Below are 14,125 nucleotides of genomic sequence, written 5' to 3' on the forward strand. Positions count from 1 at the left end.
AAAGCAGTTTGGCTGGAAAAGAAGTGAGATTCAATGGACTGCAAATAAAGAGTCTTCATTTTTGCTATGGCAGCTAAAAGGTTCCATCAGTCTGGGGCTGTGATGAGTGGCATCCAGATAACAGGGAGAAAGGTCCTGTCTTCTGCCAATCAGACCCGAAATGCTCCATTCTCAATGCCTCAATAAAAGACAGAAATTGCTAAACTGCAAAAGTTAACCAGAGAAATACAACTAGGACAATGAAGGGAGTTGGACAGAACTTCAGGAGGGCACACGCTGCCAAGTATTTGAAGTTCTGTCTTGTGAAAGTAGTCTTTGATTTATTCTGAATGGCTCTAGGGAACAAAACCAGGAAGTGACAAAATTTAGTGACAAAAACTTCCTAAGAGTTCAGGCTGCCCAAAGTTGGACAGACTGCTTAGCACTTATTTCAAGTCTATTGGACTACATGATCCCTGAAGTCCCTCCTAATTCTGAGTTTTGAATTTCAGATACTTTTTTTATCTTTAAAGTTTAATACAACTTTATCCTGTCATGAAGCCTACCTATTATAGCCAATTAAAATGCAAAATGAAACCTGCTAACTTGCCAAGATACATTAATGAGGAAAAAATATGTCACTGCTGGTGGGAAAGTTTTAAACACACCAAAACACTTAAAACTAGATGCTTTGTTACTGCTCTGGGTAACTAACCCTCGTTGTTCAAACTTGTCTGCTGCCTTGGCATTCCACCTCCTGCCTCTAGGCCTTTGCCCAACTGTAGGATGGATTCCCTCGACCCCTGCCTCCTAAGTGACAAGGCTTCTTCCACACTCACCCCAGATGCCATCTCTACCAGAAAGCATTCTATTAGGAGAATATCCTTTTCCTCCTGGGCGTGGCCTCTGCACCACTCCAGCACCCAGCATAGAACATGGAAGAGATGCTCAGGAACTTCTCATTGAAATGATCTGGACTGGACAGAAGTGGATGCTGGAGAATAATCCCAATTGTCTTCCGAGGGCCACAAGGACCAGAGTGGAGGCACTTACCTGAGGCCGCCCCCCTGTAGGGAGCAGATCAGATATCCACAGCCAGGATCCAGGTACCATCATGTCTTTGCCATGATGCACCTCCTACTGGGGGTTCTCTGAATCTTTCTTGAATCTTGAAAAGGCAGCTTTTCATGCCCAACTGTGGCTCTTTGTAGAAAAGATGACCACTTTGTGATCATGCTCAGCACTGGATCCTACATGCGTCCAAGAAAGCAGCTATACTTATTAAAGTATTGATCTGGCTAGAATGGAGGGATTCCACAATTAGGGGAAAATGAAGTAGAGCAGCACAAGACTGATCAGATTTATTGGGGGATGAGGTACACAAAGCTGTCCTTGGGGCACCTCCTTACTTTTGTAACAAATCAAACTGCAAAGTGGGACCCTGAAGTTTCTCCCTGAGGAAAGGGCTTGCTTCACTCTTGTCCTTGTATCCCCTAAGTGCACAAGGCCTGGCACATCCTATGTGCTTACTGTACACATGGTGAGTGGACTGTATGCGCTTCCTTCTAGCCTTGGATTTTCTTTCCAAGATCAGAAAATATAGTCAAATCAAAGGTTGTCCTCTAGTTGATGGGGACAATTGATGGGCCTTCTGGTAAACCAGAGTTTGCTGGATTTTCCTTCTTGTTTTCTGGTTTCATGGCAGGAAAGAGAAGAACCTCCTAGAAAACAGAAATAAGGTACTTTGCTTAGGAAGCTGTGTGTACTCTTCTCCTGTCACCAGCCCATCTAAACATTTTTTCTTCCTGAACAAATATCACGAATTAAAGACTTCCCAGGGAGGGATCCAGACAGATCTAGACAGAGAACAGGAACAACCCAATTTTGTTTTGCCTCTAGTTGTTACTCTAGAGGGTTAATATTATCACAAAATAGATGGAAAGTACAGACTTTTTTTTTTTCCTGTGTATTAATTCTGCTTCTTTATAACTGTTGAAGTAGAGAACTTGGGTTTCTTAAGCCTCAAGTGAGGGAGAAAAAAATTCAGAAAATTTATCCTTTTCAGGAACACAAGTTCTCTAAGCATGAGATGGGGAGAGTTAAGCTATTTACCTTAATGTTATTGGAGTCTGTAAGAAGCATAGTGAGTCTGTCAATACCCATTCCCCAGCCAGCAGTTGGTGGGAGCCCATACTCTAGGGCAGTACAGAAACTGTCATCCATAATCATGGCTTCATCATCACCTGCAGCTTTGGCCTAGATGAGAAGAAAAAAAAGGTGAGCCTATCAATGTTGAGCTGGATATATACTTTGGTATCCATCTGCACAAAGTAATGTGCTACTATTGTAGGGAACTAGAAACAATCAGATCTTATTAGGGGGACAACGTTTTCCTATAATTTCTAGCCAATGGAAGAAATCCATTTCTGCATAAACATAGATATCTCTGAAATAGATCATGCCTATAATTTAGAGAGGGTGGGATTGAACAGTACCCCATGCTGATCCTGCACTTCCTTATGGTCTAAGTCTTTATTTCCACATGTTTTCCCTTAGAATAGACACATAGCAGCTTCTTGCCAAATTACAAAAGGAAGCAGGCAATTATTTGAAAAGCTTTGGGCACTAACTAGATCCTATGAAGGAGCTCCTGTGCCTTCCCCCTACCTTGGCCTGCTCTTCAAACAGCTGCCGCTGCCGCACAGGGTCATTGAGCTCTGTGTAAGCGTTGCAGATTTCCTTCTTCATGATGAAGAGCTCGAAGCGCTCAGTCAGACCGTCTTTGGAGCGGTGCCTGGACAGCAGAAACCGAAGCCCAGAGCCTGGCTTAGAAACAGGGCTTTCAGGGCCTCAGAGCTGCCAGAGGCAGTGTGGGGAAGATGATGGTGCTCATTCTTGCTCTTTTTCAGAACTGTGTTTTTACATGCATCAAATGAAAGGATTTCCCAAGGAAATCAGTTATGTGGAAACAAGGTTATCAGAATATCTAAAAAAAAAGTTCATGGTCCCTACAACCTATACGTTAAGAACCTTTCACTTGCCTCTGGGAACAAGAGGTAGCCTGTTAGGAGGGGGACACCTACGTTCTTTCAAACCCAGAGCCTCGAGGTACTGAGGCACCCAATGGATGTGCGCCTCTAAGGCCACATCACAAACTCAGGATCCCCAGTCCCAGCTGGGTACCCACCGTTGTACACCAAGGCTTTTATTCTTACCAACTCTCACAATCCACCCAGCTGGTTATTCCAAATATCTTCTCCCCAAGGCTCTTAGCCTCCCTCCTGTTAGCCCCCTCTCAGCACAAGGCCTGGACTGCTACTTTAGGAGAAAAGCTATCTCTAAGCAACCTGTTCCCTTCTGGTTCATATTTCAAAATCCTCCTTTTCTTTGCTTCAGTTGCTAATATAGGGATAAGCATTTTTCTTGATCAGAGTAACCTCTCTTTTTGTGTTTCTGATCCTCTCTCTTTTCCAACTACCCAGGAGCTTGTCCCTCTATCATTCTCTCTTCTCATCTCAATCTCTCCTTATCCTCTGGTTCTTTCCCTACTTCCTATAAACAAGCTCCAGGTCTTCTTTATCATCAAAAATCTTTCATTTGACCCCATCACCCAATTACTTTTTTTTCCCTTTCACAATTAAACCCCAAATTTGTTTTATATTTACATATCTGTATATATGGAGTATTGGGCTGTTGTGAGAATCAGATGAGATGACATTTGTGAAGAATTTAGTATAATACCTAGAATGGAGTAATCCTTTCTTCCTTTCCCTCTGCCCCTACTTCTTTCCTTTATAAGTCCCTAAAAGATAAGAGCCATTTGGTTTTTGTCTCTATAGCTCAGTATCTAGAACAAACTGATACATTGGAAGTACTTATAAAAACTATTTGTTGATCTTGGAGCCGAGCTTGGAACCGGAGCCATCTTACCACTTGGCCAGTGGGCTCATTATCTGGGGGTGGTCACAGATGAAAGTGGGGTTGATGCAGGTCACTTCCAGGAACTCACCTACAAGCTGAACAGTGAAGGACACTCTGGAGAACAAGCTGGAATCTCGCTTTCCCAGGCCCAATCCTAAGTTCCCACCCAAGGAAGGCCACAATACACTCTGGGTCTCTGCCCAGCTCTTTCCATTTATCTAGTCCGACTCCTCTGAGGACCTTAGAGCCTCGGGCTACCACCTTCACAGGAAGCAGAAGTAGCCCTCCATCCTGGAATGAGGGGACCAGAACCCCAAGGTCACGGGTGCTCACCTTGTCCAGAAGCCGGGCTGTGGTTCGGGGAGGAGGGCACTCCACGCCTCTCACCACACAGATGTCATCAAGAAACTTACGAGTTTCTGTTATCCAAACACACAGAATTAGGGGAAAGCTCCCAGGGGAGGAATCAGGTAAAGAACTATAACAAAAGGACAGGGCTTTGTAAAAGTGAGATATAAGCAGGGACATCATCTCAGTTTCTGACGCTACAGTTAAGGTCAAGGAGAAACATAAACTGGGGAAATGTCTTTACCTTCTGTTTCAAAAAGACTGGTCTTAGGCAGCTTTGTGTCAAGAGCTTTCTCAAGCTCTTCCACCATGCTGATTCTCCGGAAGGGCGGTGTGAAGTCAATCTCGTGGGCCTGGCCCTCTGGGCCGTCGGGGTGATAGGTGACCTTGTAGCTTCCTGTAATATTCTTCACCATTCCTGGGAGAGAAAGCTGCTGCTTAAAGAGGGATCTACCAAATCCCACATGCCCTGGGAGAGCACAAGTCCTCGAGGGCAAATGTCAAAGGCATGCTGGTAGGTTACCTGAAACCATCTTCTCGGTGATCTCCATGAGATCATGGTAGTCTGCATAAGCCATGTAGAACTCGCAGGTTGTGAATTCAGGATTGTGAGTCAAATCGATGCCTTCATTCCTGAACTGGCGCCCAATTTCATACACTCGGTCAATGCCACCAACTACCAGCATCTAAACACAGAGAAAACAAGTCACAGTAAGACTGAGTTAAATGGTTCTGTAAAAATTCTGCCAGGGAATTTTCAACAGAAGAAACAAATTATCATTGGCCATATGAAAAAAACATTCAAAATATGTAACTGTTTAAAAGATAAGAATTAAAACAACTCTAAGTGAGTACCTTATATCCTTCAAGTTGGGGATGATTATAATAAAGCAATGCTAAGACTTGTGTAGTTATGATTCTGGTGAAACCATGATTTGCCAACCTTTTGGTTGGAATATACATGGAATTATATAATTAAGTTATAAAAATATTTAGACCTATTCAACCAGTTATCCCACTCCTGGAATTATACCCCCAGGAGATTAATAACAGGATCTACCATGTACAAAAATATCTTGTTATTTGTTAGAGTTAGGAATATGGAAAAAAGACAAAAAACAAAACCAAAATGATTTGTTGTATTATTTGTGAAAGAGCCAACTCTTTGCTCTCCCTCAATCCCCCTATTTCATTAGTTGCCAGGTCTTGTCAGTTTTACCTCCAGTATATACTTCAAAACTACTAAAGTCTCTCTAACCACATAGCCAGCTTGTTTGGGTTCTCATCACCTCCTGAAGTATGATTAGGAAGAAGAGACTTGAGGCAGAAAAAAAAGACTATGAGAAGGCAGCAAGGCCCAAACCAGGGCAGAGGCTGTGTAAGTGGACAGAGATGCATGGATAAAAGGGAGATCTGGAGGATTTGGAGGAAGAACTGACAAGCCTTGAAAATCAGTTGATGAGGTGAGAGAGGAGGAAGAGTAAGGATATCTTTAAAGTAACAAATTTGCTTCACTGTCAGGATGGTGAAACCCTCATCAGAAATAGAGAACTAGGAAGAGGGGTGGGCTTAGGATGAAAGAGAATGAGTATTTTCTTAGTCAGGTTATGTTGAGATGCATAAGAGATATCTATCTGAAATGTCCATGAGGCAGTTAGTGATTGGAGATTAAGCTCAGGAGATGAATGATGGCACTATAGCTCTGGGAGCCACTGTAGAGCTCTCTCCCACCCTGGTCAAGCTAATTTCTGCACCAACCTACCCAGGACTTGCCTGTCCTTTCACAAAGAAAAAGGGGTTATGTTTTTCAGACCTTGTGATACAGCTCTGGGGCAATTCTCATAAATAAATTCATGTCCAGATCATTGTGGTAGGTGACGAAGGGCTTGGCAACAGCTCCCCCCGGGATAAAGTTCATCATAGGAGTTTCAATCTAGAAAGAGAAATTGACCATAAAAGAGAACATAAGAATGTGACATTTGTTATTAATTTTAAACATATCATTTCCTGAGTTAGAAAATAGGCAACACATTTTTTGATCTGATTTTTCTTGTACAGCATGATAACTGTGGAAATATGGATAGAAGAATTGCACATGGCTTACTTGCTCTCTAGGGGAGAGGATGGGGAGAAGGGAGGGAGAAAAATTTGGAACACAAAGTTTTGCAAGAGTGAATGTTGAAAATTACCTATGCATATGTTTTTAAAACACAAAGCTTTAGTAAAAAACAAAGACTCCTTCCTCACCTCCAGGAAGCCCAACTCGTCCAGGAAGCTCCTCATATAGGTAATTATCTTGGAGCGGGTGATGAACTTCTGTCTCACAAAGTCATTCAGGATCAAGTCTAAGTATCGATGACGATAACGAGTTTCCTTTGAGAAACAAACACAGAAGTTAGCAAGCCATCATATCCTGATACATAAAATGTGGATGCGAGACCAAAATCCTAAGAAAGTGAACACTGAGAACGTAGTAAAAGAGAAGGCCCAGAAGGGGCTGAATTCGGAGGAAGGAGGCATAGGAGCTCACCTTGTCTTTGAGGCCAAAGTGAAGGTGAGGCAACATATGAAGACATGGCGACAAGAGCGTAATTTCATGCGGTATGATGCTTAGCTCTCCTGTCTTAGTCTTCCCTGGATTCCCCTGAACCCCAATGATGTCTCCCCGTCGAAGTTTGTTATTTATATGAAAAAATTCTTCTTCTGATTTATAATTCCTGAAAGGAAGGGACATTCAATTCAGTACACAGTAGCCCAATTTCAAAATGACCTGTGTTCTCACCCTAGGTCCCACACTAAAATCCTAAACAAATATTGTCCTTTGTAGCATCTTTTGCAAAGTGCTTCATAAAACTTAAAAAGGCTACATAAATGGTAGCCAATTACTATTATTACAACCTGAGGGCAGGATTTTCCCCTCCACTTTTTAATGATCTCTCCATCCATGCATGCAATTAATTCTAGTTAACTAAATGACCTGCATTTTGGTCACTTCCATTCAACCCCACTCTACTTTACCATTATTTTAAAGAACAGGATTGGGAAAATCAATCCTCCATGTGCATGTGCTGGGCTATCAGCCTGATGTACCTGGATGTGGCCTTGACCTGAAGCTTGACCCCCTCTCCCCGAATATCATAAAAGACGAGCTTCTTCCCCGCAGACCGTTTGGCATGGACACGACCTGTAAGTAACAAAAACCCCATTATTTCATGATTGCCTTCCTATGGATGCCAAAAGATTCCCTTCCTGGACAGAATACGGCATGGGGGGAGCATCTTCCCCATCTGAGGTCCTGGAAAAACACTCTCCCTCGTGCTCTTCCCCAGAAGAGCTTCAGTCAGAGGTCATGGCCCCGCTTCTCGTAGGTAAGGAATTGCCCTGGTCCCAAGAGTACAGATGACACATAACTCCTCAAGAAAGGGGAAGGACCAGCAGCGTACACGAGGCAATGAGCCTGCTGCAGATGACACTATTTTCCCTGAATCAAGACTTTTCTTTCATAGAACGCTTTTTATTTTCCCTTTTACCATCATCTGATAGTTTAGGATGACCTTACCTTCATCTATGAAGAGGAAGAGGGGTATTTCCAGTATACAGACCTCTTCCTTTCCCCAAATTTGCTTTAGACTGTAAGGGACTCTTTAAAGGAAGGAAATTCTTTATTGTGTACACTGTATTGGGTCACAGCAGACTATATAATGGGAAGGAAGGAATAAATCTTTATATGGAGCCTATTATGTGCCCAGGCCCTGAGCTAAAAGCTTTTTTACAAATTATCATCTCATTTGATTGTGAGATAGCTATTACTGTTATCCCCATTTTATAGCTAAGGAAACTAAGGCAAGCAGAGGACCATGATCACATTGTTAGTAAGTGTCCAAGGCTGGATTCGAATTCAGGTCTTCCTGACTCTACACTCTTTGTACTCTGCAACCAGTCACTTCCATGATGGGAATTCAGTGTATACTATTACCTGACAGGAGAGGATTACCTACCTGCCACACTCAAGGTGACATCAGTCAGGTGGTCCCCTGGTTGCAAATAACCATATTGCTTGATAAAGTGGGTGAGTGAGGTGTCTACATGGAATTTGTGGGGGTAGGGACTGTCTCCATTGAGCTTCAGCTGTTGGATCGCCTGACTGCGGATCTTGTAATATTGCTGTGATAAAACACACCAGAGGTAGACCACAAAATGTTATCTACAGGTAACAGAACACGAAGGGGTGTGACACGGTATAAGACTGGAAAGGTCAGTAGCAGCCAGATTGCAAAGGGCTTTAAAATGCCAGTCTGAGGATTCTGCATTTTATTCTAGAGGCAAGAGGACAACCAAAGATACCTGAATAAAGGGGGTGACAAAGCACTGGCTTAGGAGAAAAGATCACTTGCTCTTTTTGGCACCAGAAGCCTTTCACAGTTAAGATTCCCCATCACCTTTCTGGAAAGCTGCACATTCCTCCTCCCCCTCCCCACACACCCAACTTTCCAGCCAACCTAGACAGCTCAAAACATTCTATCTCCAACCTCCATATTCTTGCAGAGGCTGTTCTTTTCCTTCTCTCTTCCTCATGGAACTCTGAGCTCCCTTCAAGCCTTAGCTAAAAGGCCATCTCTCTCAAAAGGCCTTCCCTGATTCCTTTAATGTTAGTGCTCTGAAATTTTGCAAAGTACATAAACATTTCCTCTTTATCCATGATTTACTCCCCTGTGAACATGTTACATATTCCTAGAAAACAGAGGGCTTGAACACAGATACTGTTTTATTTTTGAATCTCTATCCCCATTAACTAGCACATAATAATGTCTATGGAGTGATTGTGTTAGGAATAATGTGGCAGATGGGATGATGGACTGGCTTGAGATCAATCAAGCCACCACAACAGTTCAGGTGAAAGGTCTGCAAGGACAATTGAATTGAAACAATGACTATGAAATCTGAAAGGATCTCTAAAGCAATCTATTGGAAAAGAAAATTGCTATTTTTAATAATGTATTCTTTGGAGCAATTTGAAACTATGCCCAAAGCAATACCACTACTGAGTCTGTATCCTAAAGAGATCAAAGAAAAAGAAGAAAGGACTTATTTGTACAAAAATATTTATAACAGCATTTTTTTTTGGTGGGGACAAAGAATCAGAAATTGAGGGGATGCCCATCAGGTAGGGAAGGAATGAATAAACAAGTTGTGGTATGTGATTATGATGAAGTATTATTGTGCTATAAGAAATGACAAGCAGGATGACAAAAGGACAAAAATTGTCCCCATTGAAGAGAACCTAATTCAGAGTTAAAATTATTCAAATCAAGTTCATATTGTGAATGATCAATCAACAAGCACTACCTATGTTTTTATTACATATCAAATGCTGGGAACAACAAATACCAAAGTAAGCCTGCTTCTATTCTAGCAGAAGGTTATGGGCTCTCTCTTCTCCACCAGCCACTTCCCTGAGATCTATTCATGGCTCCATCAAATATCATATATATATTTTTAAATGTACTTTCTTCCTCCACAATTACATGTTAAAACAAACTTTTTTAAAAAAAGTTTTAAGTTCACAATTCTATTTCTCCTTTCCTTCCCTTCTTAAATAATATAGGTTAACACAAGTGCAATCATGTAAAACAATCCTGTACTAGTTATTTTGTACAAGAAGACTGGTAAAAAAGGAAAGAAAGAAGAAAAGGAGAGAAGGAGGGAGGGAGGGAGGGAAGGAAGGAGACAATTGCTTCATCATGAATCCATTGAGATTGTCTGGGATTGTTCTATTGTTGAAAATACCTAAGTCATTTATAATTCATCACACAATGTTGCAGTTACTGTGTACAATGTTTACTTGGTTTTGCTCATTTCACTTTGTATCAGTTCATGTAAGCCTTTCCAGTTTTTTCTGAAATCATCCTGCTTGTCATTCCTTATAGCACAATAATACTTCATCATAATCACATTCCACAACTTGTTCATTCATTCCTCCCGATTGGCATCCCCTCAATTTCTGATTCTTAGTCCCCACAAAAAAAGGCTGTAAATATTTTTGTATAAATAAGTCTTTTCTTCTTTTTCTTTGATCTCTTTGGGATACAGACCCAGCAGTGGTATTGCTTTGGGCATAGTTCCAAATTGCTCCAAAGAATACATTAAGATTAGCAATTTTCTTTTCCAATAGATTGCTTTGGGAATCCTTTCAGATTTCACAGTCACTGTTTCAATTCAACAATACCTACAACCTTATCCTGTTTTTCTACTGGTGTTATTCTTTTTCTACCTACTCTCTGTCTGGTCCAATGTTAGTCCCTTTCATTTTTTGGTCTTAAGATCTCCTACCAATCATATAAAAAGTTTTACTGGCTCCCATTCTGAAAAATTCTTGTGTCTTAGTTTATTTATAGACCTTATTTCTCTCTATATATGACAAGAGAAAAACTGCCTACACTGGAGTTAAGTTTATTCATATGAAGCTCGGTTTTTGTGAATTAACAAAAATATTCTGGAACATCATTTCTGTCAGTTATTTTCTACAGGATACACACACACACACACACACACACACACACACACACACACACACTGCAATTAGCCTCTTCTTTCTAATAAATAAATGACATCACCATTTCCCACATTTCATTTTAGCACAATGTTTGACACATACTGCTAAATAAATGTTCATTCATTCATTCAATCAATCAATTTCAAAAAAAGGTCTCAATCTTAAAAATATCTTGAGATCAGTGACAAGTTAAAGTTCTTGCCTTGATTATTCCCTTAGAATTTCTCAGAACAGATTAAATAAATACTATTCTAACTTGTATGGCTGAGTCGAGTCAGAGAGGTGGCCAGCTCTACACTGGTGAATTGAGATAAAGGAAACTCACATGTGGATCAAGGTTCTCTTCATCAGTGGGCAAACCCCGGTCAACACAGTGATTGGTAGCAGAGGCTTGGTTTAGCTGCTTCTCACTGAACTCCTTTTCATTCTTCAAATGTCTCTTCAGCTCACTATAAAAAGGTGAAAACAAAATTCACTGTGGCAATTACCTGGGAGAAGCAGGTGATGACTATGTCTTATCATAAATCAACTTCCCAAAGTACTCTATCCCTAACAATTTTCCATCAAAAAAGACATTAATTAACAATGCAGTAACTTAGCCACAGAAAGTATAGTTAAAAAAAAAAAAAAAGACTTGGAAAAAACACTAAAAATACCACTTAGTTCTCAGTACCTAGCCAAAGCTATCCAAAAATACCCAAAACAAAACAAACAAAAAAACCTCACCAAAGTAAAGGAAATCCTAGGGCTAGGTTTGAGATCCAAAAATTTAAAAAAAAAAATGTTTCTCTAGTGATCAGTATTCAAATTGTTTCAAGACAAGATTGCCTCTGTGAGTCCTTTCCCTCCCGAAAGGAGGTTCTGTTCACTAAGAGAAACTGTTTCTACAAAAAAACTAGACAATTTCTAAAGAGGGTGGTATTATCTTTAGTTCCATACTATCTGCAGGGAATACAGGATAGAATTTGTTTTTCTTTCAAAATCAGAAAATTAGGATCTTATTTAAATAGAAGACAATTTTAGCCTTTAACTATAGTAAAACACATTAATGCAGGCATAGACTGTTAAACTTTAGGCCCAGTGATTGAATCTATAAACATATCATGCTAACTTAATTTACCAAACAAGATTAATTAAAGAAAATGAAATATATATCTTTTAAGTGAAGGAGCCTGATTCCTGGAATCATAAAAGCCAGAAATAATGTTAGAAATGGTCCAGTATAATCCTTTCATTTTACAGATAAGGAAATTAAGGGCAATAAAGTAACTTGCCTGAGGTTATGTCACTAATAAATGGCAGAGAAAGTCAGTTATTTCAGGGTTTCTGAATCCAAGTCCATTAATTACTGGCTCTACCACATTGCAAATTTTCTCAAAATCATTTGCACAGTTCTATGAGACTCCATTTCAGATGACTGCAATTTGGAAATTGACTATTTTTTCCTGGGTTATGAAAATAAAAATTTCTTTCTAGTTATTTTTCTTTAAAACTACAGCAAGATACTTCTAAAGATTTCCCTACTAGTTTAGCACTAGAATTAGAAACAAAATGTCTAAGCATAAGAATAAGAAGTTCCTAAGTAGTTGCTCAGGAAAGAAAAAGTCACAATCACTGCAAACACTGCACCTCCAGGGGCAATAATGACCTCAAGGCCACCCCCAAAACAAAACCTAATTTGGGGCTTGGGAGGAAAGGGAATCTTAATTTCTTAAGCAGTAGATGAGAACTAGCTGCCAGTGTTGCTAACAAGACTTTTTTCTCCACCAGTGAAGGATCTACAAACAGCTTAGATCTCCCTGAATCAAAAAGAAAGATCAATTTTGTTGACATGACAAGAGAGTAGTAGCCACACCAACCTCCTTTTCTCAGAAAGGGCCTTGTCCTTGTGAAGTGAACTGATAGGTACAAGATGATCTAAACAAAGTTCCCTCCGACCCCACTTTGCCAGGCAGGTTTGGCGAAAAGGCCCCCAAATGAGCTTAACCGCAGCTCGTTTCAACATGGCAAGACACCCGGACCACCGATTATTGACACCTAAAGGGAAAGCAAAGACATGCTGGATCAGAGGAGGTACCTGGTCACTGCATAAACAAAAAGTCCCTTTCTGGTCTGAGGAGATTCTTGTTTCCCCCCACTACACGCCCGTCAATAACTGGCAAAGGAGTTTTCGGTCCTAGACTTTTGAGGGAGGTCCATATGGCCAAGTTTCAAGTTGAAGATGAGAAAATTTTGGAAACTATCTCCCTCCAGCATATTGGGAACAAAAACCCACTTAGGATGTGATGGTAGTTAAAGAAGTCTAAATTCTGCCATCTTTTTTTTTTCCTGATATCAAATCTCTGGGAGAGAAAAGAAAAAGAAAGAAAAGAAACTTCACTATGAATTTAACTCCATGGATCTCAACCAAGGCTAAAACCAAGTCTTAGAACCCTACCAAAGAAGTCTTCCTCTCCCATGAAAAAGGAGGAAAAGAAGGTTTTAGAAAACACGAAGAATGGTTTGGCTTGACATTCTTTACAAGAGGAGCCAAATGAGCACGAATCTTTGGTGTTCTGTATGATACCTAACCCACAGCTTGCTGAATGTTGTACAGTGAGAGAATTCAGAGAATTTTCCATTCCCGTTTTTCTTGAGTGAGTAACCGCATTAAAACTCAAGAGAAAAATTAAGTTACTGCTGAGTAAAAGACTCTCTTTACATTTAGGGCTCAGAAATACCCACATTATGTGCAATCTTTACGTGCAACATCGCAGAAGTTATAAATGGCTTCAGGTTCTAAAAGGACTTTTCTGAGAAAAATGGAATTTAACCTGTTGTTAAAATCTATCGCGAAGAGCGCTTTTACTTTTATGGGAAATCCTGACCGGAGGATTCCATCCGCGAAGATCCAAACGCCTGTTCTAGTTGAGTCTACGACTCCCTCGGAGTCTCCTCTAAACTTGTTAAACGACCAGAATTCAATAAGAAAATAAAGCATTTCGCTTTTCCCAACCTCTTTTCTTCCCTCCCACCAAAATGCGAAGTGAAACATGAAAGAGACCAGGTTTAGGGAGGGGTTGCTCCCAGACAGCGGAATCCCCTAGAGCGAACGCAAACAGGACAGCCGAGCCCGGTGCATCACGGGATTTGTAGTTTCTGGAGGCGGAAGGAGGAGTCTTCAAAGCACGTCAAGCCAAATGGCTCCAAGTCAGTCCCTAAGGATCCCACGGGCCCTGAAGTCTCAGTCAGCAGCGCTTAATCCCTAAATTCGTTCTCAGTTTCGTCCAGTTTCTGTCATCAGCTACAGCAGCTTTTTACACTGCCACCATCTTTCTCCCAGAA

At 40.8% G+C, this 14,125-nt stretch overlaps 1 protein-coding gene across 6 annotated transcripts; it reads right to left on the bottom strand.

Moving 5' to 3' along the window:
* Positions 1 to 1,328: 1,328 nt before the first annotated feature.
* LOC141554281 (lysine--tRNA ligase-like) lies at positions 1,329 to 14,123 on the bottom strand. 6 transcript variants are annotated; one of them, XM_074286033.1, is made up of 15 exons: positions 13,797 to 14,123; positions 12,661 to 12,838; positions 11,127 to 11,250; positions 8,247 to 8,412; positions 7,339 to 7,432; positions 6,779 to 6,965; positions 6,496 to 6,621; positions 6,062 to 6,181; positions 4,772 to 4,934; positions 4,493 to 4,666; positions 4,234 to 4,319; positions 3,910 to 3,995; positions 2,647 to 2,773; positions 2,092 to 2,235; positions 1,329 to 1,700 (listed from the first exon to the last, which is right to left on the bottom strand). In XM_074286033.1, exons 2-15 carry the CDS (start codon positions 12,804 to 12,806, stop codon positions 1,602 to 1,604), a joined length of 1,842 nt encoding a protein of 613 aa, XP_074142134.1. In that variant the 5' UTR covers positions 12,807 to 12,838; positions 13,797 to 14,123; the 3' UTR covers positions 1,329 to 1,601. The 6 variants fall into 6 exon arrangements, with proteins under 6 accessions (XP_074142134.1, XP_074142132.1, XP_074142131.1 ...); XM_074286031.1 differs by having other exon boundaries at positions 13,845 to 13,982; XM_074286030.1 differs by having other exon boundaries at positions 13,669 to 13,807.
* Positions 14,124 to 14,125: the final 2 nt, after the last annotated feature.

The sequence above is a fragment of the Sminthopsis crassicaudata genome, chromosome 2 (genome assembly GCF_048593235.1).
Source record: "Sminthopsis crassicaudata isolate SCR6 chromosome 2, ASM4859323v1, whole genome shotgun sequence".
Classification (NCBI taxonomy): domain Eukaryota; kingdom Metazoa; phylum Chordata; class Mammalia; order Dasyuromorphia; family Dasyuridae; genus Sminthopsis; species Sminthopsis crassicaudata.

Coding starts and splice junctions, on each gene's coding strand:
- LOC141554281 (XM_074286030.1), bottom strand. Junction 6,182..6,495: donor ACGAGTTGGGCTTCCTGGAG/GTGAGGAAGGAG, acceptor TTCTCTTTCTAG/ATTGAAACTCCTATGATGAA. Junction 2,236..2,646: donor TGTTTGAAGAGCAGGCCAAG/GTAGGGGGAAGG, acceptor CTTCTCATCTAG/GCCAAAGCTGCAGGTGATGA.